At 48.4% G+C, this 24512-nt stretch overlaps 9 protein-coding genes across 9 annotated transcripts; 4 read left to right on the top strand and 5 right to left on the bottom strand.

Moving 5' to 3' along the window:
* Positions 1 to 19: 19 nt before the first annotated feature.
* Positions 20 to 1100, bottom strand: FOXG_14509 (uncharacterized protein). Its single transcript, XM_018394564.1, has 2 exons — positions 650 to 1100; positions 20 to 599 (listed from the first exon to the last, which is right to left on the bottom strand). Exons 1-2 carry the CDS (start codon positions 1006 to 1008, stop codon positions 152 to 154), a joined length of 807 nt encoding a protein of 268 aa, XP_018254077.1. The 5' UTR covers positions 1009 to 1100; the 3' UTR covers positions 20 to 151.
* Positions 1101 to 2495: 1395 nt separating this feature from the next.
* Positions 2496 to 3392, bottom strand: FOXG_14510 (Ham1 family protein). Its single transcript, XM_018394565.1, has 2 exons — positions 3177 to 3392; positions 2496 to 3124 (listed from the first exon to the last, which is right to left on the bottom strand). Exons 1-2 carry the CDS (start codon positions 3342 to 3344, stop codon positions 2705 to 2707), a joined length of 588 nt encoding a protein of 195 aa, XP_018254078.1. The 5' UTR covers positions 3345 to 3392; the 3' UTR covers positions 2496 to 2704.
* A 1441-nt stretch (positions 3393 to 4833) lies between these two features.
* Positions 4834 to 6882, top strand: FOXG_14511 (uncharacterized protein). Its single transcript, XM_018394566.1, has one exon. It carries the CDS (start codon positions 4899 to 4901, stop codon positions 6873 to 6875), a length of 1977 nt encoding a protein of 658 aa, XP_018254079.1. The 5' UTR covers positions 4834 to 4898; the 3' UTR covers positions 6876 to 6882.
* Positions 6883 to 6993: 111 nt separating this feature from the next.
* On the bottom strand, positions 6994 to 9097 carry FOXG_14512 (uncharacterized protein). Its single transcript, XM_018394567.1, has 2 exons — positions 8498 to 9097; positions 6994 to 8445 (listed from the first exon to the last, which is right to left on the bottom strand). The coding sequence occupies exons 1-2, from the start codon at positions 8955 to 8957 to the stop codon at positions 7334 to 7336; spliced, it is 1572 nt and encodes a 523-aa protein (XP_018254080.1). The 5' UTR covers positions 8958 to 9097; the 3' UTR covers positions 6994 to 7333.
* A 652-nt stretch (positions 9098 to 9749) lies between these two features.
* FOXG_14513 (uncharacterized protein) lies at positions 9750 to 10971 on the top strand (the record flags this gene model as incomplete). The annotated part of the gene is made up of 3 exons (XM_018394568.1): positions 9750 to 9948; positions 9995 to 10473; positions 10524 to 10971. The coding sequence occupies exons 1-3, from the start codon at positions 9772 to 9774 to the stop codon at positions 10969 to 10971; spliced, it is 1104 nt and encodes a 367-aa protein (XP_018254081.1). The 5' UTR covers positions 9750 to 9771.
* A 146-nt stretch (positions 10972 to 11117) lies between these two features.
* Positions 11118 to 15488, bottom strand: FOXG_14514 (uncharacterized protein; the record flags this gene model as incomplete). Its single annotated transcript, XM_018394569.1, has 9 exons — positions 11118 to 11686; positions 11960 to 12033; positions 12401 to 13226; positions 13277 to 13325; positions 13846 to 14464; positions 14619 to 14869; positions 14924 to 15021; positions 15084 to 15182; positions 15233 to 15488. The coding sequence occupies 9 exons, from the start codon at positions 15486 to 15488 to the stop codon at positions 11118 to 11120; spliced, it is 2841 nt and encodes a 946-aa protein (XP_018254082.1).
* Positions 15489 to 15874: 386 nt separating this feature from the next.
* FOXG_14515 (uncharacterized protein) lies at positions 15875 to 17715 on the top strand. Its single transcript, XM_018394570.1, has 10 exons — positions 15875 to 16085; positions 16148 to 16189; positions 16275 to 16365; positions 16414 to 16436; positions 16508 to 16526; positions 16572 to 16694; positions 16746 to 16768; positions 16812 to 16849; positions 16903 to 17460; positions 17512 to 17715. The coding sequence occupies exons 1-10, from the start codon at positions 16011 to 16013 to the stop codon at positions 17549 to 17551; spliced, it is 1032 nt and encodes a 343-aa protein (XP_018254083.1). The 5' UTR covers positions 15875 to 16010; the 3' UTR covers positions 17552 to 17715.
* FOXG_14516 (uncharacterized protein) lies at positions 17698 to 19527 on the bottom strand (the record flags this gene model as incomplete). The annotated part of the gene is made up of 6 exons (XM_018394571.1): positions 17698 to 18540; positions 18590 to 18715; positions 18797 to 18872; positions 18965 to 18974; positions 19030 to 19037; positions 19085 to 19527. 6 exons carry the CDS (start codon positions 19525 to 19527, stop codon positions 17698 to 17700), a joined length of 1506 nt encoding a protein of 501 aa, XP_018254084.1.
* Positions 19528 to 20836: 1309 nt separating this feature from the next.
* On the top strand, positions 20837 to 23341 carry FOXG_21570 (uncharacterized protein; the record flags this gene model as incomplete). Its single annotated transcript, XM_018401914.1, has 2 exons — positions 20837 to 21034; positions 22580 to 23341. 2 exons carry the CDS (start codon positions 20837 to 20839, stop codon positions 23339 to 23341), a joined length of 960 nt encoding a protein of 319 aa, XP_018254085.1.
* Positions 23342 to 24512: the final 1171 nt, after the last annotated feature.

The raw sequence follows: 24512 nt of genomic DNA on the forward strand, positions 1-24512 counted from the left end.
ATGAATACCAATGGATGATCAAATATTTTGAAGCTTCAACTTTGCATTTAAAAGTACCTGAACTATGTGAAACCCGAATGTGAATGTCTATAAACAATTGAAGAAAAGGAATATGCCCTAAAGCCTACATGTCGACGCCGAAAATATGGCCCTACTCGTCCTTGGCGGGATCAAAACCAGGGCACTGATCACCAGCAGCCTCACCAAGCTTCTTAGTAAAGCTATCATCCTTATCCCAGAACTTAGGACCAACACCGCCGTTCCAAGCATCATAGAGGTAGTCTCGCAGAGATCGACCGTTGACAACAGGCCAGTTGTCCCAACCAACAAGGTTACCGATGAACCACTGACCGGTGTAGTTCTCGACATCATCGTCGGCTTCGTTGGCCATGCGCCAGCAGTGAGTGAAGCCACCGTCTTTGTGGTAGACGACCTTGGCGCGCTGGCCGTCGAGACGGGGAGTGTTGGTGGCGTGTTCGTAGCCGCCGTGGCATGAGGGAGCGACGCGCTTGACCTCTTCGCCTTGAACAAATACGACGATGTTCTCCCAGTCGTGAGTGTGACCGTTACCGCCGCCGGCAGCGTTGATAGTGCCCCAACTAAAACTTGGTGAGTCAATGATGTTAAGAAGATGGTGGATTGAACTTACGAAGACTGGTCCTTCTCAAAGTAGTACTCATACATAATAGCACACCAACCATTGTTACAGCGCTTTCGGCTATAAACATTGTTGTTCTCCAGGCGGTTTGGCTCACGGCAATCATCAGCAGGGCCCTTGAAGTAAACGTCCTTCTGGCTGAGACCGCGGTTGGTGTTACCATCCTTGTCGATGGCGGAAGTGTAGTAGCAGCCGTCCTTGTCGAAATCGGTGGCAGGTTGGAACTTGTGCTCGATCTCGTGAGCTCCGTCGTCGAGACGGCCCATGAGAACTCGCTTGGCGTGCTTGAGGGGTCCAGCTTCGACGCTGAGAGCACCGGCAAGGACGGTTGCGATTGTGAAGGCGTGCATGATGGTGTAGTGAAAATAAAGTTGAAAAGAGAACGGAAGATTGAAGTCAAGAAGAAGAGGGGAGAGAGTGGTGAATTGATGGAGTGATGATGAGATGAGATGGTAGATCTACGAAGGCAGACGAAGCTTCTTATATACATGATCGATGATAAAGTTGAGAGCCTCTTTTAACCTCTCAACCTTATCACAGATAAGCCTAGTTCAGAATGTCTCCGCCCAAGTTGAAGCTCATCATGACATCGAACAGCCATTTCTCATCTCATCTTCCAAAAATGAAACGGGCCATGAAGGATTCACTATACGAGTAGGATTCACCACCTCAGCCAATAAATGAAGCCAAATCTATTTCGATGATCTCACTGCATACATAAATTTCATGCACTAGTTCAGCTCGTTCTAACTAAACGCCCAAACCGCCAAGGCGCAGCAGCAGCTCAGACCAATCACACGAATTTCGCACCTGTGCCTTAATTTTAAGCTTAGCGGATCTTATCTGCTTAGCCACAACCATCATAGATCTGACCAATTAAATGGCTGCTGGACCTATTTTAATCTCGGGGGTGAGCTTTTCCTTGAAACAAGGAGGATTTGGCTAGTATTATTCTGGAAGGAATGCTCGTGATGCTGTTTGGGGGCTGTGAGGCGTTTTTGGTGAAACCAGCCTTGTTTATGATGGCGGATGAAAAAAACGTCAGCTCTAGGTTTCATGTTTGGAGGTACTTTGGTCGTGTGGTGGTTTGTGCGGTGGGGGATGTAGCTCTGATCAGCCGGCTTAAATGAGAACGGGTCGTGACTGGCTGTGAAAAACACCTTGGTCGCTTTGAAGGATGGAAATTGCTTTTCGTGAGGAGCTCGACAGGAGCAAAATCCAGGTAAAATGTCTCTGCCACGGCTGACAGGCTGGCAATTTGTATGTGGCTGAGATTGAATTATCCGATTCATTGTTTCTATTATGATCTCATGCTCGTTCCCCCGTTTAATGTACGTTCTTTTTCGTCGTGTTTGAAGAGTCTTGAGTAGTTTCTGAGTCACTAGCCAGTGAAACGTTGATGAAATTAGGCCGTAAATCCATCGTGATGAATATAAGCGTTGATGAAATGGGAGCAAGCGGGCATGAGATTGATAGTAAGCGCCAATGGAGAAATATCCACTGGGCTGTGATTAAACCAGGGCTGACGTGGGGTCCGAACCCTTTAAGATGCTTGCTTCAGGGTAGATCTGAGCTTTTCTTAGATCGATAAGGCAATTTCAAGTAAAGTCATGATGAAAATAAGGATACACCTCAAAGAGCCGTCATGTTGAACAGAAAAGCCCGTCATTCGATGAATGAAAAATAACTCGGGTTTCGATACAACGACAACGGCAAGGGCGAGAATTATCAAAATGGAATTTTCCATATATTCAAGAATCGTGATAGAAAAAGTTTTATGCAAGCGTAAAAATGTGCACAGTATACTTGCTAGTGCAAACATCAGCTTATCACCTCTAAGGATCTTAAGAAGTCCGTTTTGGGACAGGCTAGTAAAGTCTTATCACAACGCAGTGGGACCATGCTAAGTAGGAACAGGTATCCTTGCTCAAGCCTTGTGAGTATCGAAATAATTAACAGGAGACCGAGAGTTCGTATGCGTGATCGTCATTCTAGGGATAGTTCCCCTCGCGCGTCTTCAGCAGGTGTTCTACGTCTCTGTTCTCGTCATGGAGCGGAGCCCATGGCATCAGCAGGATGCTGATCCCCCTTCAGCCACGCAGTAAACTTTTGCAAAGCTATCCCAAGATGCGACATTTTATGTTTCTCTTCATCTGGCATCTCCGCCAATGTCAAACCAATCCCATCAGGTTGAAAGCATGTCTGCCATCCATATCGCATCACACCTCTTGCAGGCACAATCGTCCCGTCAATCCGTCCTTGGAAAAGGATGGGTTCGTGACCAGGACCCTGGCAATACCCGATAGTCGCAACAGCTTGGGCGGTCTTGTCTGAGAAGCCAGCTAGCAGGAGATGTAGCTTTTCAGGACCCATAGCTTCGAGGAAGAATTTTATGTAGGGTCCCGGCATGCCATCCATCGCATTGAAGCAGAGCGCCGTATCATCTACGACAACCGGACCGCCAACCTGTCAACTCGTTAGCCCAGATCCAGATGATGGAATTTGACAAAAGTCATACCATTTCTGCCGCTCTGCGACATTTGGCGATTGTGATTTCTTCGATCGATCCTTGTATCTCAGGTAGGTCGAGAGATTGACTGTGAACGGTAATTCCAGCTGGAGCGAGAGTAGCCTTGATGTCGGCTATCTTATTGGCGTTGCCAGTAATGAGGTTGATATCGTTCATTGCGGCGTTGTTCACCGTGTCTTTTTTGCTGCCAAACTAATCTCATCAAGTGCCTTTACTAGCTTGATGGGCATGATTCATCAAGCCAATCGGCCTTATCTGACTCCGGTACCGGGCTCAGACCCACCAAGCACTCTGTGCACTCCACAAGCAATGATTAAAGGACGTTTTGGTCATAATAGTCTTCGCTACGGATAGACATGAGATTACCTTTTCTTCTACATGAGTCAACATTGAAAGTAATGCCACTCTCTTCATATTTCGGCTGGAGAGGTTGCATTAGTCCAACAAGTAACAGTATTCCAGTCTCTATAAACCGACATAAGCCCCAGTAGAAACAAAGCAAACTATAGAGATCCTAAGTTTTCTTGCCTCCCCTTGGTCCCTTGCCCACGGCCTCGGATAACAGCGTAAAGACATATCGTATTGCATAATACCTAACCAGCATGGTCAGGTTTCACCAAACAGAAATATCGAAAGAGCAAATAATACAGCAAGTAGTCCATCGCCGATTTGAAGCGAGAGATCGGATCTAGTCATCAACATGTCTCAAGTTGATGTCCGTTGAAAAACGGGAGTACAGGACTACTGGCTACGTCTATCACATTCCTTACCTGCCGACATGGTTAGTTTCACCATTTAAGCTTAATTTACGCTTGTTTTGGAACAACCTGCATACGCCATATCGATCTAGACAAGTCTAGGACTTGACGTGAGGGGTGCCGGGGCTTGGTGCTCCGTTGGCGTATCTCGCTGTGATTCGGTCCCCTCGCCACCATCTTTTAGACTTCAGCCAGCCACGGGTGGGATATGAAGTGCGTCTACCCCGATCCGGGAATCATGCACCATTCACTTCAGCCGCAAGCCTCTTCATGCAAGAGTGTATACAACTGTCACATATGAATGTCTCAGTTGACCACCCCTTTAGGAGCAAGAAAACTCCCTACATAAAACCAGGGTGCCAAAAATATCTGATCTAAGATCTACTGAATTTATACTGAATTATACTAAATTGACCAAAGTATTTTTATCACTTGGGATAGTGGTCTCAACTTATTTTGCCCCTCTTTGCCACCTTCATTGCCAACAGGATTTTGAGTAGTGCTGCGATCACGGGCAGTGAACATGGTAATGTATCAATTACCTGATCCTAGTAGGGCTGAGAGGGTTGCCAGCTGATTGATTCTTGCTTTCAGCCGCACCTTAAGACCTGGTCCTCGGAGGGTAAGAAAACTGCTGACGTTGAAACAGGGTGCCAGAATAAAGTGGTCTAAAGATCTACTAAAATACACTAAGCTCACCTAAGTCTTTTTGTAACTTAGGATAAAGGTCCTAAGTTTTCTTACTTCCCTCGCTGGCATATAGGATCTGTCTCACTTGAGAGTGGTTCGTCCGTTTTCTGAAGGAGGGGCGTCAGAACTGTTGCCGCTGCCTGTTAATATCGCTATAAGACCCCCTCTCACCCTATGCTCAATCATATCGCTCTTCATTGTGACACCTTGATCTGACAACAACTTTTATCACCCAAAAGTCTTCTTCCCCCAATCCTCCATCATGTCTGCCCCAACTATCAACGGCAACCCGTTCTCCGTCTCGTCCCTCCCAGATGACCCTCAGAGTCAGCAGAGGTCTGGCGAGAACAGACTCAATCATCTACCAGAGAACACCAACTACATTGTCCTCGAAACCCAAGACCCTCTCAAGAGGCCTGAGAAACATACCCTCAAAGATCTACATGTCGATCTGCAGGAGTACCTCGGTGGCAACACGTGGCTCTGTCGCTATGAACCCACGGACATCAAGTCCCTTCGTGACCTTGCTTTTGTCAAAGATGCAAAGCCTTTGCATCCAGAGCTGAAACTTGAACCTGCCCTCAAGTCTTCTGATGGTGCAGCTCGCACTGTTGACATTGTCCTCCAGAGTCGTGCAGACGACTCTGCTGAGGATATCTCCCAGCGTATCCAAGATTCCCTTGGCATCTCGCCTGAGGATATCACCATCAGAGATGGTAACTCTATCATTCGTCTGACAGGCAATAATGATAAGTTGCAGGAGATCGCCAAGATCGACAGCGTTGGCTCTATCCAGCAGGTTCACAAGCTCACGTTCTTCAACAACGTGGCTCGTGAGATCCTCCATGCTGATGTCACTGGATCCTCCCCCAACACCACCATCTTCAAAGGTGCAAATCAGATAGTCACCGTTGCTGACACTGGGTTTGACACTGGTGATAAGAACAAGACCCACGAAGCTTTCACTGGTCGTGTTCAGAAACTCATCCCCATCGGCAGATCTTCCAAGACCAACGACCCCGATGGACACGGTACACATGTCTGCGGTTCTGTTCTCGGCGATGGGCACTCTGAAAAGATGGGAGGTCCAATCCAGGGCACTGCACCAGAAGCAACTCTCATTGTCCAATCTCTGCTGGACAGTCGTGGTGGCTTGTTCGGTCGATCTGAGAAGACCCTTGGTGATCTACTCAGAGAGGCCCTCGATCACCAGTCTTTCATTCATACCAACTCGTGGGGTCCTGTCTGGACAGAACAACTTACCTACAACAACGCGAGTACAGATCTCGACAACTTCGTTTCCACTCATCAAGAGATGACAGTTTGCTTCGCTGCTGGTAACGACGGTGGTGAGAAGACTGACCTTGGCCACATTGGTGCACAAGCAGCGGCCAAGAACTGCATCGCGGTTGGGTCAAGCGATAACCGTCGCAAAGCTAAGAACAACCGATTCGACGCCTTCAAGGCCGATGGAGTTGTTGAAGGTGACCCCAATAACATCTCTTGGTTTAGTAGTCGTGGGCCTACGCTTGAGCGTCGCATCAAGCCTGATGTTGTTGCGCCAGGTACCATGATTCTTTCGGCAAAGTCAAGAGACGCGAAGCCAAGTGACCAGTTCGGTCGCTCGACTGACCCAGCGTGGACATTTAGTTCGGGCACCAGCATGGCTACTCCGCTTGTCGCAGGTTGTGTTGCCGTTCTTCGAGAGACACTACAGAAGGATGGAGTCGCCTCCCCAAGTGCCGCGTTGCTCAAAGCCTTGCTTGTCAACGGCGCTGTGAGTACGGGCAAAAAGGTTGAAGCCCAGGGTTTCGGCCGTGTCGATCTCGCAAACTCTGTCATCCTGAAGGGCATCACTACCAACAAGGACTACCTGGAGGGGGAGCTTCTCGACGAGGATGGTCAAGATGAATTCGTCAAGACACTAACCCTTGGGGATCTTCTTATGCCTGATGGACCAGACTCAGAGGCTGTTACGTTGAAGGTCACAATGGTGTACTCCGATCTTCCTGGCGCTGCTCTGCAGAACAACATCAATCTTCAGGTTGCTGTTGGCGACGCGCCGAGCAGATTCGGAAACTTGGGTGATAGACCTGATGATGTTAACAATGTCGAGCAGGTTGTTTGGAGCGGTATTCCTGCTGACGACAGGGAGACCAAGATCACGCTTAATGTGTCTGCGCCAAGGACTATGTGTGGGGATAAGCAAGCCTTTGCTCTGGTTTGGAGTGTGAACTGATGGGAGCTCAATCTTATATAACTAAGCTTAATAATCTAAGCTCTACTAAATCTATACTAAACTTGCCTAAGTCTTTTATTCTTTTAGGATAGAGATCTTTTAGGATAGAGATTTTAAGTTTTCTTGCCGCGGGCATATCCTAAATGACAAAAAAGACTGAGGTAAATTTATTGTGGATTTAGTGGAGCTTAGATTAGATATTGTCGATACCTTAGTTTAATGTCAGAGGTTTTCTTGCTCCCTGGGGGGACATAAGACTGTCCGCCATGTGTTGTCTTATGATATGGTATGAGCCTAGCGACAACCCGCAAAGCATTCTTGTCGGTAGAGGGGCTTACTTTGGACTTGGAATTCATCGCTTAATACCATTATGGAGGAGCAGCTCGAGGGCTGCTTGGACTATGTACTACTTTCAAATTTCCAAACTCAACACCAAAGTATGACAAAAGTATTCTATCCTATGAAGAAGTCGAAAGCGCCCCCATCGTGACTGTTGAGCAAGCAGCGTCGTAAACAGAAGGCTTCACAAAGTCGACACGGGGCTTCGTACCCTTACCCAGCTCAATTAATGTATTACGGTTCGGATCAAACTTGGGCCAACCAAGCTTAGTCAGACCAGATGATGGATCGTCGCTAAAAGAGAACCAAGCATGCTGCATGATCTTGGTGAGTCTCTTCTGGTCTGCAGATGGCTCAATACCACTGACATCGCCAGATGCGCCGAAGATCATGTGCAGGTCAACACCATGGTACGCGCCACTTGTAGGGAACAATCTCGTGTTATCCCAGTCTGCCAGATATCGGTACGCCCACGACGGTACATTGTGATCTCGTCGCGCCTTGGCCTGGTAGGATACGGGACAGGTGAAGGATTCGAGAAGGAATGATTTGACTTGGGCGTCGGTAGGAACAACTCCATTTCCGTAGGCGGGAATACGGTAGTATCCGTCTTCGTTATTGTTATTGCCAAACAGGATGGGAACTTTGACAAAGTTTCCACTCTTGGTTCGACTAACGTAGTCTGAGAAGACAATCTCGTTATCTGGCTTGGGGTAGAATGGAGGGATGGATCGGAGGACGCTGGAGCTAGCAGCAGGCTTGATACCAGCAGCTGCCTTCTTTATATCCTCCCAGTCAACCTTGCGCATGCAAGTCATTACATCACTGGTAGTGTTACATCCGACAGTTGACACAACTGAATCCCAATTCTTCTCCTGCACGGCAGCGGAGTTGACAGGGAAACTAAAAGCGTTGCCCGATGGAGCGATGATTCCATTGACAATCGGATCCTTCTTGTAGGCATATGTCCAGTAGTCAACAGCTACGCCACCAGAAGATTGGCCAGCGATTGTGATCTTTGAAGGGTTACCGCCGAACCTCCAGATGTTGTCGCGAACCCACTCAACAGCAGCTCGTTGATCGCGCAGACCTAGATTTTGAGTCTCCCCGGGTGCACCGGGGAAGCCAAAGATGTTGATGCGGTAGTTGACGGTGATGACGACGATATCCTCTGCGTCAGCGAAGTATTTGCCATTGTAGAAAGGACTGTCGGTGTTTCCAATAGCGAATCCTGTACCATTAGGTTAGCTTCAGAGTACAAAGAGGATCTCCTGATAACTTACGGCCACCGTAGAAAAAGACCAATACGGGCTTGTTTGCCCTTGCTGAGTTAGGCGTGGCCTTTGACCAAATATTAAGTGTCAAACAATCCTCACTCTGAGGAGTTCCCGCCGCGCTTGCAAAGTATGAAATGATCTGCTGAGCCTGAGGCGTCATATCAGGATAATCAACCTTCTTACTCGCCGTCAATGGACAATCGTATCCAAAGCTTTCCGCCTTGAATGGCTTCTTTGAGTAAGACGTGATTCGCTGAGGAGCCGCAAACCTCAACTTGTCCACCGGCGGTTTCGCATACGGGATACCCAGATACTCAACGACACACGGCGAATTATCCGCGACATGGCCAGTAATGGGTCCATTCGCTGTCTCGACAGTGATGTACTTGGATGGGTTGCATTTCGGTGTTGCAGCAGCCAGACCTGCCCAAAATGCGAATGCAAAAGCCCAATTGACCGCGTACATGTTGAGGTGCAGTAGCGCAGGGGTGACAGAAAGCAAAGTCACTGTCTCAAGTTGGGCTGGGGAGATTTGGGAACTTTATTTAACCATTGGGACGCGCATCGGAGCAGTGCCCTGAATAGGAATCCACAAAGGATGTGACCAGGTCAGGATGAACTTAGCGGCCGACCTCTCCGGATCAACGGTTTGACAGGGGCACGCCCCGCAAACGATGGGATGAAGAATGAAGCTACAAGTCAACTCCTAGAATCGTGTTTCTTGCCATTCGACCGTGGGAGCATTGTAATCGCAGATGTAGTTGTCACTGTTATTTCTGTGTTTTCCATACCTCAATGGTTCATTACCAGTCTTTATTATCCAGCCTCCGGGAAACAGTAGGCCGTGCCTCACCCCTGCATGAAATGACACCACCAACTGTTGGTTCACCCCGGATCGCAGGCAAAAGGACCGTTCATCCTTTCTTCTTCGGAGATTGATTCTATTCCCTCACTACCAAGACAGGATGGTCGCTACGAATTCTTCGTTGGCCCTGTCGTGGCTCTGTACCTACTGTATTGAGCCGACAATGCGGTACACTTCCGTTATCTCCGGAAGCAAGTCTTCGAGACTTTGGAAGCAGCTTACGATGGCCCGGCACTGCATGTAGCAGTACCGGTTCGCATCATATCATTATGTGCCGAGTGACATAGGTCTATTGCACCATTGGCTGTGCCGCGCAGTTGGAACCGATGTCTGCGCAACTTTATATACTGGGGGTCCTCCTTGGCCCCTCTCGAAGTGCCACTCTAGCCCGTCCGTCTAGGATGCAGCCGCAAAGATGATTGACAGAGGCATGGGATTTCCCGCCGATGGCATCGACAATCATGGCTGGAAGTTATACATCACATCCTTGGTAATGATCATTTCATCAGGTCTGTTTGTTGTTGCGAGATGTATTGCGCGGTACTCAATACACAAACTAGGATCTGACGACGTTGCCATTATTGTTTCGCTAGTAAGTTATTTACTACCCCAAAGAGTACCATAACTTAATATCCAAGATATCGTCTGTTCTTCTGTCGACGTACATACAGCTTGCGATCCACCATGGCTACGGAATGCACAAAGACGACCTCGAAAAGCCCGATCTTCGAATGGCGTTGAAAATGTTCTTCATCGCCCAGACACCATACAAAGCAACCGTCTGCCTCAACAAAGTCGCCGCGATTCTGCTATATCTCCGACTATTTGTCACGAAATCATTTCGTGTTTGGTCTTTTGTGGTGTTAGGCGTCGTGGTGGGATACAGTATTGGTGGTATCGCAGCGACGATCTGGCAATGCGTCCCTATCAAAGGCGCATGGGACAAGTCTGTCGATGCCAAGTGTATCGACTCAAACAAGTTCTGGGTTGCTTATGCAGTTCTCAATATCTTGACCGACGTTATGGTCTTGGCTCTTCCTATTATGCCGATCATGCGGCTTCAGACGAGTAGACGGGAGAAACTACTGCTCTGCTGCATCTTTCTCCTAGGTGGATTGTAAGTACCAAGATCCAATGCCTTCAAACAAGAACTTACCAGCGCCACAGTGTCACTATTACATCGATCCTCCGAGTGACTTCTGTGTCAAATTCCCTCAAGAACAAGAAAGACATGACGTGGAACTTCATCGATCGCGGAGTATGGACCCTTATCGAAGCTAACCTCGGCATCATCGCTGCATGTCTGCCGGTACTACGACAGCCCATGGGTAAACTCTTCCCTCGCATCTTCGGATCGACCAAGAAGAGCTCCTTATACTACACAGGGCCAGGTGGACCTGCAAAGGGCTACAACTTGTCAGATATAGCTGCTCAAAGCCCTCGTCCAGGTCTTTGGAAGAGCGACGCATCTAGATCTGAACAAATTGTTTCTATCGGTGGACCACAAACAGAAGCAAGTCGGGACAGTGACGAGCGCTGTATTATTGCCGATTCAGTCAAAGGGAGTGATTTTGGGAGTGAGCTGGCTACTCATAAACCTGATCTAAGTAGATAGAAGCCAAAAAAGTTATTAATAGTGTTTCTGAGTTCATATTAATTATTTACACACAATCATTAACTACCTTACCCTAGCCCAAGATGCGTTAACGAAATCCCCCATCTATGCCACATTAATGTCTCCCAGACTTTACACCAAAGCCTCTACTTAGACTCATTTGGCGTAATTCCAAGCTCGATGGGCTGAAAAGGGCTACCAGAAGTCGGATTACTAACCGAATCAATAGCAAGCCATAGCCCATCCGTTCTGCCAAAATAAGTGTAAAAGTGATCAAAGTCTCCACCAGTCGGCGTGCACACCATATCCGGCTCGGAGACACATTGAATGCCTGGCACAGAACACTTGAGCTTTCGATCAGTGGTCTGCTCGCATGTGAGGGACCCGGTGGAAGGGTCGGCGCTGGTAAAAAGCTCGCATGACGCGACGAAGTTGGGCTCGCTACCGTCTCCGTATCCAATGCATATGTAAAGATCGTTGCGCAGCACTTTGGCATAGTTTGTGCCGGGCTCAATGGTGAACGGAGGCATGTGGCCTGTCCCGGTGCCTGTGAGATCCCATCCCATCATTGAGCCCTCATTTGCTCCGCCCTTCATGTGTTGTCCATTGATGGAGCCGCCGATAGCAAGGACGTCGAATGTCTCGAAGGGCTCGGATGCTGATACGCTTGTAGGAAGGTCTGATGTTATAGTTGACTCAGCTGTCGTGGCATCAGCTGTGGTGGTAATCTCGGTTGCATCGATCGTTGATGTAGTTGCAGCAGACAGCATGTCTGACGTGTATCAATCGATTTTTGTCGTATCCGCTGTCGCGCTGCCACCAACAGTAGACGTGGCTGTGTTGGCAGAGACATCGACAGTCGCAGTATTGGTAGTATCGACGGTGTGAGTCTCAGTAAAGATCATTGTCGTGCGAGATTCCGCCAATGCGATGCCTAAGAATTAAATAAGATTTCTGACACTGCGATCTTCTGTTGGCGATGACTTACTCGTGGCCCTCGACCGAAGCTTGCAAACACTCGCCATAGCAGCATTTGCCACAAGGGCGATAGAACAAACATGGCTGAAACGCATGTCGCAATGATGAATGAGTGGTGAAAGTTGGAAAAAATAATAGTTTTAGAGAAGAAAAGAAACAGTTTTTGAATACGCTGATCGATGGGCTACTGCAGCTGCTCATTTCCCTCTTCTGGAACTGTTAGCTAAGGGCTTGGCGCTATCGACTCTTCAAGGCACAGTTATTGCAATAGATCAGAGGCTAACAGCACGCCGTAACGAGGTTTACAAGTCAAAAGCGCTAGACTATACTAAAAGGGCACTCAAGGGATTCTTTTAAAGTTAGGGTTTTAAAGTAAAGATAAACATAATATCAACTCAAATTAGATAATCAGGAAAAGACTAATTAATCCAATCCCAGTTGCTATCATTACTGAGAAGCAGGTTCAATTCCCAAGTCAACAGACTGGTACGCAGTGCCAGTAGGGCCATTACTCTCCGGCCCCATCACAAGAGTGATACCCTCCGACATACCTGAATATGTATAAAAGCCCGTAAATGTCCCAGGGAGCGCCGAACAAGTCACCATCCTGGTCATATCATCCTCCACACACTGCGCAGCTGGGGTCGAGCACTCAAGCCTGCGATCACGAGTCTGCTCACAAGTAACCATACCAAGTCCAATATCGATGTTGGTGACACTGCCGGGGTCGCAAAGTTTAAGAAAGTTGGGATAGTCTTCGTTAGGATCGCCGTATTGAAGACAGAGGTAGTTTCCATTAACTTCCTTGACCTGGTTTGTGTCGGGGTCAATGGAGAAGGCGAGGATTGGGGGTGTACGGTCCAGATTCCATCCCATTTCATAGTCTGTTGTTACGTGACCGCGGAGCTTTTGGCCGTCGACTTGAGCGCCGATAGCGAGTACGTCGAATGTTGGGATTGGGACGAAGGTATCTGCGGTTGTGGTGGTGGCATCGGCTGTCGTTGTCTCTGCAGTCGTAGTGGCGGCAGTGGTTATAGCGTCAGTGGTGGCGGTCTCTGCAGTGCCAGTTGTCTCAATGGTAGTTGAGAAATCGACAGTCACTGACGTTTCAGTGGTGGTAGCCGTCTCTATAGCCTCTGTGGTAGTCTCATCGCCAACAGTAGAGGCGAAGGTAGACGACAGACCGGCAGAAGTAGCGGTTGTTGTTTCAGCGGCGACAGCGGTCGTTGGAGCGGTGGCAGAAATGCTCAATGCCACACTCTCGACAGAAGAAGCACCTGTTGTCAGTCTGACGTGGTCCACAAGTACATGTATATGAGGGACTCACTGGAGCTGTCGGAAGGTCGAGGCTTGACGCTATCGACGATCAGCCTCAGCTGGATCAATAGCCCAGGTACTAGCCCCCAAGTTAAATCTTATCGATGAATCCTTCACAACGGTCTAGAACGCTACGAACCTCGAGCCAATCATGGCTCCGATGAAGCGATTTAAGCGAAAAGGAATGACGCTGAAAATAGACTTGGTCTTCAAGGTAAATAACTTGATTATCATATTGGCATTGTTCACCAGAAACCCGCAAACTACTTTAACTTTGCTCTCCTGGTATTTTTCGTTGGATCTTTTGGTTTCCGAAAAATGAGTAGGTCCATATTAATTACTGATACGTAGATTCCTGTCCTTAGATCTCGCGTCGTGTAACGCGGACGGGGAAATCTTCAATTAGCCAAATTCCCTAGTTCACCAGTTAGCCGCCGCAACGTCGATCATGGACAGGTAACTCACAGCATTCATTATATGAAGTGGTCTCTCAGGGCGAGCCATACAAAAGTCAAAGCGTCGCAACAGCTGTTCGGCCTGGTTAGTCTCTATTGTATCGATAACAGCGATGGAACTTACCTCGACAAAGATCTTGTTCAACTCAATAAACGCAACAGGTTTACCCAGGCACTGATACTTTCCAGTGGAGAAAACCAGACTCACAACCTCAGCCATGGCCTCATACTTCGCTGGGTCGGCATTAATCCATCGCTCAGGCGAAAAGAGACTCGCGTCTTGACCGAAGATCTCTTTGGAGTGATAAACAGCAAATGGCGATTGTCCGATCTGTGTTCCACCTGGTATGAACTTGCCATCGATCTCATCGCCCTGAGGTGGAACTTGCTTGAACAGTGGGCCAGCTGCAGGGGCTTTAATGCGAAGACCTTCTTGGATAACAGCTTGAAGATAAGGAAGCTTTCTCGCTTCAGCGTCGGTGATGGGTGATGAGATACTTCCGGCCTTGATTGCGTCGTCGATTTCGTTTCGAAGTTTGAGGTACATGATGGGATTGCTTAGGAGACTGAGCATGATGAGGCGGATTGTAGTTGCTGAGGTATCACTTCCAGCGACAACGTTGAGAAGGGACTCTCGCGAAGCTTGTTCCTGGGTTAGACCGTGACGGATGAAAGATCCCAGCATGTCTGGATGAGATTGAGCACCTGGCGCAAATCGTTCTGCGACCTTCTTGTTGGCAACGCTACAAACGTCAGCCTTCTATAATTTATTCATCTAAGGGAACTTACCCGATGAAAGCCCCAAAGCCAAGCTTATCACTCTCCTTCGGCAACGCGCCACTAAATAGCTTTGAGTGCAGCAGAGACACGAGCGATGGGATATTTGCCATGATCAACGTGACAGGGAAGTAAGACTTTGTGATCTTGATAAAGTCAAAGACATCATCATCTTGCTCCATGTACCCAAATGCTTGACCAAATGCAAGATCGCTGATGACATCTAGAGTGAAGAACTGGATCTTTTGAGCAAAGTCCACTGGGCGGTAGTCTTTGTCTGTTGAGAGATACTTTGTTTCCAGGAGGTTGATGAGTTTGGCAATGTGTTCGTCAATGGTGCGCTCGAGGGACTCGTTCTCTTTGCCGGAGTACTAGATTAACAGTTAAGCTTTGTATCGCGGTGCTTATCATCTTGGAGGGCTTACGCCAGCGGCCATCTTGTTGCGCAGCTTTGCATGGGCGTCATCATCTCTCATGGAGAAAAGGTTATCTTTTCCAGGCTCGAAACGAAGAGCATTATACCCTATCCTCAACAGTCAGCTCATCATTACATCTACCCATCAACTGAAGATAGCAAGAGCTTACAAGGTCCTCTTGTATAAGCAGAGCGACTTGACATCATCCGCTTGAGCAGCTTGGGATCATCAGTCGCTAGCTCATTGGGCCCAATGCGCACGAGAGATCCTGAAAATAGTGTTAGCTAGTCTTTTTAAAAGCGACATTTAGTCTTGTACCATATTTCTCATTGGCTTGTTGAATCGCATAAGGTTGAATCCCTTTGAAGGATTGTCTCACCATCCAAGCTTTGGAGAACCCCGCCCAGAATGGACCGGGAACATGTGATAGCCGGTACCATGTGCGCAACGTGTCAGCTACGAAGAGAACCACTAGCCCAAGAACCGCGGTAGCGATGACGGCTCGAGGATGGTCGGTAACGCTCTGCAAAACATCGCGCAAAAAGCCTGCAGAGGGATCGCCTTCAAGAGTCATCTTGAACAGTGTTTGAGGAGTGTATCAAGCCACAGTGAACAGGCGAAGGAAGAGAAACCATTTCATTCAGGAGCAATTGACTAATCAGCCGACGAAGCCGTTGAAGATTAAGATACCCTGTAACGGCGCAGCTCCTCACCGGACCTTGTCCAATCAGATCATGTGTATTTGAGGGCGCATGAACGCTACCGAACCTGACGTTGATAAAAGCCACTCATATCATGCACTACAGCCCCTCTAACACGTCCCTGCTTTTTCAGTACAGCAGTCAGATAGTGGAGTTGTACCGCAAACAGCGGACCAAGACCCCTAAACGACATGATCCCGCGCGTTGATGGCGCATTTCGGAACGCATCCGCGCCCAAATCAATTGGCGGAACATCAGTAAAGCCACGTTCCGATCCAGAAGAGCCCATCACGCTACACAAGGAACGGCCCGGCACAAAAAAAAATGAAGAATGAGGGGTTCCTTTCAATCAATCCTTCGTGATCCACAGCTCAATCACTCTGGCCCCATCGACGATGGCACTTCAAGATTCCCAGCAGGAGGGTAGCACTCCGCCCCCAGAGCCTGTTATCCAAATCCAAGATGCTATCGTGAGATAATCATTTACCCCTCTATTTTCGTGCATGAGCGGGGTCTGATTTGACGTGCATAGGCTGCAGGTGACGACGACGATGCCGATTCTTCGATTGGCGAGGTATGTTTCGATGACTCGCTTTTGTTATGGGTCGCCTTTACGCTTTGACGGAGCCTCAAAGTGACGTAATTGTGATGATGTATAGGAAATAGAGCCATCGGTTGTTTCAATTTCGTCGAGTATTTTGGCGTATCGACAGGAGAATGGTCGCAGCTATCATGCGTTGAGTAGCGGGAGTAAGATAATCTCGTGCCGATCGGTAGCAAAAAACTGACAAGTCATAGAATATGTCCTGCCGAATGACGAAGTAGGTTTGATCAACAGACCCAATACCGGATCGGGTATTTTGCATATTGAATGTTACTGACTGAATGAAAGGAAGAGAATGAAAGACTGGGTATGTCGTGACTTGTAATTGTGAGAGCAATGCTGACGTGACTAGACTTACAACACGAGCTTTATGTTCGAACGCTCGACGGAGACCTCGCTGTATGTCCCAAAGCGAAAGGCGCGAAACGTGTTCTTGATATGGGAACCGGCACTGGCTCATGGGCCATTGACTACGGTTCGTTATTCATCTGCGATATGTGACCATCTCTCGCTAACATATGTCTAGCTGATGCAAACCCTCAAGCCCAGGTAGATAAGTCGCTCGCAGAGTATACAGTCGCTAACTTTATAGGTGATTGGTGTTGATCTCAGCCCAATTCAGCCAGCTCTGTACGTGAACTTTCTCCTCCTCTTACAGTTTCTTTACTAACATCGCGTCGCAGCGTCCCACCAAATGTGAGCTTCGAAATAGATGACCTCGAAAAAGAATGGACCTGGACCCAGAAATTCGACTTCATCTTTGCCCGCATGATGCTCGGCTGCTTCACAGACTTCCCCCAAATCATAAAAGTCGCCTTCGACAACCTCGAACCCGGCGGCTACCTCGAACTCCAAGACATGTCCCTTCCAGCGCGCTCCGACGACGGAACCCTCCACCCAGAAAGCTACCTTTCTAAATGGTGCAAATCCTGTTTCGAAGCCGGTCAGAACCTCGGTCGTCCTGTATTCCCCACAACAGAGTATAAGGATTATCTCGCTGCTGCTGGGTTTGTCGATATTGTCGAGGTGCAGCAGAAGTGGCCGACGAATCCGTGGCCGAGGGATAGGAAGTTCAAGGAGCTGGGGGCTTGGGCTTGTGCGAATATCGCTGGTGGGTTGGATGGGCTGTCGTTGGCATATTTTACGAGGGGGCTTGGGTGGTCGACTGAGGAGACGAGGGTGTTTTGTGCGCATGTGAGAAAGGATTTGCAGAATCCCAAAATCCATGCGTATTGGCCGATGTAAGTGCTGATGAAGCGGGTCTCGTCAGAATATGCTAACATTGCCGCCAGCTATTTTGTCTATGGGAGAAAACCTCTGGAATCGTCTTAGTTCATATCTAGACGGAGAACAGGCTGCTACTGATGAGATAATGACAAAGGAAGACTACTTATGCACGCTACGATAAGTCACCCTGGTGTACATTCGGGATAGATACCATTTCTCCCCACCACGTCTACCTCTAAATGTGCTTCCACCTACAGTTTAAGCTTTGCAGGTCGAACACTCTGCGGATTGTGAAAGACATCCTCGGGATCCCACTCTCTTTTGATCGCTTCAAGGCGGTCAAGGTTTGGACCCCAGTAAGCCTCCTGCGGATTCTCGAGAAGCGGGTCAATGTATCCGGGATATGTGCTGGGTGACCTAGTTGGAATACCGCCTACGATGGTCTCGTGGATACCACTGAGGAGCCCTTTCTCATCAGCGGTCAATGGTGCCCATATGTTGTACAGGTAAGACTGGTAGAACATGACCTTGTCTCGGTGGGCATATGCTGTTGAATCCATGGCTGGCTCAGCGACCTTGCCACCTGTAGCGTCGAAGATGCAGAACCACTTGAGTTTGGATTGACTCTTATTCGCAGCGATGAGCTGCACAAGCCTTTCCGTGGCATTGAACGACGTCGCATCGTCTGCGGTGAAGCCGAGACTTCGAGAAAAGAACTCAGTTGGGATGTCGGAAAGTGTCAACACTGCATTCTCGTATTGCCAGCGCTTCGTATTGACCCAACTGGATTCGACCGGGGTGAGTTTAAGACCAAGCCTTTCTGCGATGCCGGACTGGTCAAAGTCTTGCCTGGTTCCGAACCAAGTTGCTGTGATCTTTGAGCCTTCGGGGTCAAGGGCAAATTCTGTTCCAATGCGATGGTCAAGCTTTTTATCGGCTACCATTTCTCTCCATCTCTTGAACTGCTCCACAATGCCTTCTGAGTTGGTGTACGGGGTGCGATGCGTGAAGTGTAACGTCTTTTTCGGCTTCTCAACGGTCTTAATGACGAATTGGGTGACGATTCCAAAACCGGCCGCTGCTCCGCGAATGGCCTGTTGTTGGCGGTTAGAAGACACTTTGTAAGTGGAATCTGATACTCACAAAGAACAGATCGGGATACTTGGCTTCGCTTGCGGTCACGATAGTTCCGTTGGCAGTAACAACTTTTGCCTCAACGACATGGTCAAGAGTGGCTCCCCACATGCGCGACGAAGGACCAAGACCACCCTGCAAGCTTATCAGTACGGCCCGGGGCTTGTCAGAACTTCAGCTGTGACTCAAAATGGTCGCGTGTCCGCCGATGCCGACTCCAGGGCAAACACCGTGAGGAAACGCGCGGTTGCCCTTCTGATTGTCGAGTAGATCATCAATATCACCAAGTAGACTGCCACCGCCAATAGTGGTGAGCCAAGTCGTCTTGTTGAGTGTAACATAGCGATAGTTGATCAGATCAACAGAGAGAGAGAGCCATTATACCCTCCAACACCTAAGCAAAGTCAGTTATGTTCTTCCGAAGCAAGGAATTGTGCTGAGTGATATACCATAGTTCCTAGACAAGTGTTAGTATAGAGAAAGTACGATGGAAGTCGAACTTACGCATATGAGTGACCGCCAGATCTGGCCTGAACCTTGACGTTGCTATCAGCAGCGCACCGAACGAAGCCCGAAACCTGCTCATCAGTACTGGGTCTCACCACAGCAGCAGGTAGAACAATGCGTCCCAAATTAAAGGGCGACGCCCACTGGAAGTACTCGCGGTTTTCTCCACTGGCTGGGTACCTGACACAGTTATCAGCTCCGGCACAGACGCTGTCCAGGCACTTTCGCAGAGCGGCGGGCGGCGCTGTGAACTGATTGTCTGAAGGTTGGCGTGCCCAAACAGCTGCGCCAACAAGGGCAGGAAGGATAACGTTGGGAATGATTCTACCCAAGTCGAATCTGCTTTTGAGCTTGTTGTATTCTTTCTTGGCTTTCTCAATGACTGCCTCGTCGTCTGACGGTTTGCCATTGGCGTTGGGATCTTTCTCGGCAGGAGGCATGATGATTGATGAGTGAAGAGTGAGAATTGAACAATTAGATATCAGAGGAGAAAACCCAGGGTTTTAAACATTTTTGTTCATGCTTGGCTAGCTCCGAAGAGCCGAGTTAGTATCATCTTCAGCTGGCTTCCTGTCAGCCATCACTGGGCGTGGCGTCGCTAGCGGAATATGATATCAGGTCTAGACCAGTTTCTGTTTCACTTTCATAGGGGCATTGCACCAGAATCAGGCCCTTCATTCATCTATGACCTGGCTTTCATCACAAGAAATTAGTTGAGTAATGGGCTGAAATTCGAGAAAAAGCTTCATATTAAACCCAGCATCATTACAAAGCCGTGTACTTAGCAAGAGCTAGGTCGGGCCGGGCCGCGCAGCTTGACCCATGGCCAGAAGCTAGCCTCCAGAAGTAGATTCTTGCAGGCAGGAAATGGAAGTGAAACATATCGGGCAGCCACGAGCAAGTGGGACGAGATAATCTACCCTTAAGCGGAGTGAGAGCAGGCTCGCCACACGAAGTTAGCCAACTGGGGCGATCACAGTGGCACAACATATTCCCAAGAGTTATGAACCTTTCTTATCCGAGACCCCTGATGAGATTTCCGACATCTAGAACATATTGTGACGTGATCAAACGAAGCTGAAAGTCGCACGAATGGGGAAAATAGTCAAAATTAGGCTAGGCTTTCTTGCTTTTCTCGCTTTAGCTCAGTCAGTGTCTTCACAGTAATCTCAGTGCACGGAGCGACGAGTCACGGTTTAATGTACTTCGCACCGAATAATCTCTTGATAGGGAGTCCAGAAAGGTGACTAGGATACTTCCAATTCTCTCGCAAATTAAGCATTGGACATATGCGACGCTACGGATAGTGCTTCTGTGTGAGATGCCCCACTCATTGATCACCATCGTCCAAAATCCACGCGAGCAGCTACAAACTTTCGGGACCAAAATCTCACCTGGACTCAAACAGTAGAAAATATTTCCTTTGTTAAGTAGTAACTCTTTAATTCTTGCGGCCTCAGCTGAGATGCTCCATGACGTAGCTTGATGCGGGAGGCCGACCGTTATCGTCACCCCTCGATTCCATACATAAATAAGGGGCCTTGAAAGACGGTTTCTCATTTCCTTGACAGCTTCTAGGCCATCCTATCTGCCCCAATAAAAGCAATCTATCAGCCTTCAGGTTTGACAGACTGACTTGGATGGTCTTCTCCACTATTAATCGATAGCTCAACCTATACATTCCTCGTCACCATCTACTTCAACAGCATCAATAGTCACATAGCACCTCTCAAGAAACCCAGCATTGACATGAAGGCGATAAGCTTTCTCGCAACCATCGCTGGCTTCTCGACGACCGCACGCGCAGGCCCGATCGCATACGGCGTCTGTCAAGCAGGATGCGCCTCCGTCGTGATGGCTTGCTACGCTGCAGGCGGCGCGACATGGGGAGCCACTGCTGGAGCCACGGCCCCAGCGACGATTGCAGCTTGCAATAGTGCATTTGGAGTCTGTTCTGCTGCTTGTGCTCAAACGGCTCTGATTGCTCCTACACCATGATCCTGAAATGGGGAAAGTTTACCGGAAAGGGCATTGGATCGTCGAATGGACAACATTCTTTTAGGCTGCGGAGGGGATTTCTGTATTTGAAGTGATGGTAGGGCCAGGAGGGGAAGAAAAGCTTATGCCCGGGGAAAATGCATGGGTTGCTACCGGTTTGATGTCTCTGTTTGGGACTTGATCAACTCACTACCGTTTATTGGAGGTTTCGGGAGACATGCAGCAAGGTTTAACAGGATGTCACTCTATGTTCTGTTCATGATGTCATGTGAATGAGAGAGAATATGTTTAATTGAAGATTGTAAATGGATTGCTGCGTTTTGTTCAAAGCCAAGACCTTAGTGCTTACCATGCAGCGAGGCAGCGTGCAGATTGGCCAGCTCAACCAGGATTGAAACTTCAAACCGGCGCTGAAGCTCGGATACGCCCTGTTGTCCCTAGCTAAGGCAAATATACGAGGAGAGCGATAATTCAAGCTCGCCTTCCGATTTATAAAACCACAAAGACTATGAATAAGATACGGAGGAATTCCTTTTAAGCCTTAAACTCAGTCACAGCAGCTGTGGAATTAACTACTGAATTCGTGACATTAGACAACACGGATGAAATCGGATCTTCTCAAATTGTTATTCTTCCAGATCCTTTGGGGTCTGTCGCAATGGCGCGAATCTCATCATGGATCGCAGAATGCATCAACACTCATCTCACATGCTAGAAAGAGGACACGGAGTTCTTTCCAACGAGAGTACTCGATGTAGGCTGCACGGAAACAGGCCTTGTGAGACTGGTGGAGCCAGTTAAGAGCATCAACTACATTGCCCTCAGCCACTGCTGGGGTATCTCTAAACCTTTCATGACGACTTGCACTTCGATGGATGACAGGAAGTCAGGGTTTCTGTCGGACTCGAAAATACCTAAAACTTTTCAAGATGCAATCACGATTACGCAAAAGCTCGGATTCCGGTACTTATGGATTGGCTCTCTTTGCATCATCCAGGAGGACGTTGTAGATTGGGCAAGAGAGGCATCATGCATGGCCGGCGTATACCGTTGCGCATACTTAACCATCGGAGCCTTGAACGCATCAAATGATCAACAGGGGTTTCTGACGCCCAGAAAACTCCCAGACTGGGAACTGAGAGTATTTACTACAAGTGCAGATGAAAAGAGTACGACTATTTGTATGCGCCATCATGGTGACAAATTTATTAGCCCAGCAACATTTGCTTTAGACAACCGAGCCTGGACGTTACAGGAGCAGTATCTCTCAAATCGGATGTTACGATTCAGCGATTTTATTACTACCTGGATATGTCAGGAAACGAGACACGAAGAACACGAACCATCTAGTGATGAGGGTGGACAAAATGGTGCACTAGTACTGTGCTTGCCGAGAGATTCCAGATTGCCGGAAGGGTGTTCTCTGAGTTAGAGATTATTCCTCACGACAGCTATCGGTTCAAACTGATGAATTACCTGCTTTGGCCGGCTTAGCATCATACATCGCCAGTCATTGCGACCTCAGGTACTGTGCGGTGGGAGGATATAAGCCATGTTATCTGCTGGAGAACTTCGTTCGTTACAAGGACTCCTTGTGATTACATCGCACCTTCGTGGTCCTGGGTGTCTCCAATCTGCTGTGCCACCTTCCCTGTGGAATGGTTTGATCTCGACGCCCCTCGGCTCTCTAATCCTAAACCGCTACCAAAACCCCGATATATCGACCATGATTTCGAGCCCAACAGACCAGATCGGTTCGGCCAGCTAAGCCGTGAATGGCTTCCTCTCGAAGCCATCGCTGTTCAACTAATCGAAATCAACCAGGGCGAAGGTAAGGAACAAGAATGCCGTCTTCAGTGTATCAAAGACACGTATGAAGCGACTATTGATTTTGATCTCGTCCAGCCACATAAAAGGCTAGCTAGTGGTCTCTTACTTATGCGCTCTGATGTCAAGGAACCTGAGGAGCATTCATGCCCAGACACTTTGAGACTTCTGGGTTTAGTTATCGAAAAGCCTGGCGAGCAAGATATGACAAACTTTCGCAAATGCGGACGGCTCCCTGAATGCAGCAGTGTCTTTCAAAGACTTGGGTATTTTTTTGATGACCTCACAGAGAGGCAGGAACATCAGGTGCTGGAGGATAAAGCGCAAGAGGTTGTTTTGATACAGCCTTTGGAAATTCATGGAACAGGCGAGCTAGAACCTGAAGTGCGGCTGAGCCGTGTTAACCGGGTCGGCCGCCTCTATGAGTGACGAGACTGGATGAGCTTGAACACAGCCTCTGGATCGACATATTGAGAAATTCTTCACGAGAAACATGGTGTCACTCCACTGTCACCTCCAACTTTTTAGCAATCGATTTGTTTCCTGGTGTAGGAGATCAGGTTCATGACTTGGGGCTTGGCTACTGCGAGGTTGATGCGCCAACCTTGGATGTAACTCAATCTCAGCAGCACCACTAGCATGAGCATAAACGAAGCAGTAGGATGTGTATTAATGTGTGATAAGTATTCTTATTTCTAGCAAATATAGCATTTCTTTGCTCCATCACCAAACTCAAGAATTACCAAAAGGTCCTCGCGACGATGGTGCCAGCCTTGTAGGGCAAGCATAGTGGAGCCCGAGATTGAGATCTACGCGCTCTGTTGTTTCTTAACAGCCTTCTTTTATAGCCTTAAATCTGCCAATTCTCATGAATGAGCCATATTGACTGCGCCTCCCGTTTCACGGGAATAATGCTCGTGAACCAGTCCCTTTGATTCGGCCCGAGTTTGCTGGTGGTACCGGGCCGAGCTTGTTACTCAGCAAGTCCGTCCCGCAAACTACCGGTCAGAAGCGGCCGCTGCACTGCCACAACGGCCCCGAAGCAAACGTCATCTAGACATCGTATAGCTAAATACCGCGTTTTAAACCCGGATCCTTCGAATATTGTCATCGGCGTAGATGAAACCACGATCACAACCCTCAGTGTGGAATGTACTCATACCGCGGACGCCGAGGCCTTGAAGACCAATGACGCGGGGGATACTCTTGCTGGACTTGATGACGAAACTTGGTGAAGACTTGGGACGAATGATCTTTGTTAGGATGACATTCCCGAATGCCTAGTAGAAATGGACTAGTTAGTCAAGTCGATATGTGAGCTTCTAGTGAACTAGCGACAAGCTGTTGAAAGACCGCCTGAGATACAGAACAAAGGGCGTTACTCCTTTTGGAGGAACTTCTCCATCTCAGCCTCGTCTTCATGTGAATCCACCGAGTAGCTCCAGAGGATCACAACCCATGCACATCACACAACGCCGTACGATATGTTGAAACACCAGTGACGAATTCTGGCCTAACAAAGCTCGTATTTTATCGTTCGGGCATGTCAAAAGGCTGAAGATTGGTCTTCAATGGTCGATCATGACCAACAAGTCCACAG

Source organism: Fusarium oxysporum, chromosome 12 (assembly GCF_000149955.1).
Source record: "Fusarium oxysporum f. sp. lycopersici 4287 chromosome 12, whole genome shotgun sequence".
In the NCBI taxonomy this organism is placed as follows: Eukaryota; Fungi; Ascomycota; class Sordariomycetes; order Hypocreales; family Nectriaceae; genus Fusarium; species Fusarium oxysporum.

Excerpts from the sequence above, each read along its gene's own strand:
- FOXG_14512 (XM_018394567.1), bottom strand. The coding sequence starts at position 8,957 with ATGTACGCGGTCAATTGGGCTTTTGCATTCGCATTTTGGGCAGGTCTG. Across the intron at positions 8,446-8,497 it reads GGTCTTTTTCTACGGTGGCC|GATTCGCTATTGGAAACACC; the intron begins GTAAGTTATCAG and ends CTAATGGTACAG.
- FOXG_14511 (XM_018394566.1), top strand. The coding sequence starts at position 4,899 with ATGTCTGCCCCAACTATCAACGGCAACCCGTTCTCCGTCTCGTCCCTC.
- FOXG_14509 (XM_018394564.1), bottom strand. The coding sequence starts at position 1,008 with ATGCACGCCTTCACAATCGCAACCGTCCTTGCCGGTGCTCTCAGCGTC. Across the intron at positions 600-649 it reads TTTGAGAAGGACCAGTCTTC|TTGGGGCACTATCAACGCTG; the intron begins GTAAGTTCAATC and ends ACCAAGTTTTAG.
- FOXG_14510 (XM_018394565.1), bottom strand. The coding sequence starts at position 3,344 with ATGAACGATATCAACCTCATTACTGGCAACGCCAATAAGATAGCCGAC. Across the intron at positions 3,125-3,176 it reads GTCGCAGAGCGGCAGAAATG|GTTGGCGGTCCGGTTGTCGT; the intron begins GTATGACTTTTG and ends ACGAGTTGACAG.
- FOXG_14515 (XM_018394570.1), top strand. The coding sequence starts at position 16,011 with ATGGCACTTCAAGATTCCCAGCAGGAGGGTAGCACTCCGCCCCCAGAG. Across the intron at positions 16,366-16,413 it reads TCATGCGTTGAGTAGCGGGA|AATATGTCCTGCCGAATGAC; the intron begins GTAAGATAATCT and ends GACAAGTCATAG. Across the intron at positions 17,461-17,511 it reads ATCCATGCGTATTGGCCGAT|CTATTTTGTCTATGGGAGAA; the intron begins GTAAGTGCTGAT and ends CATTGCCGCCAG.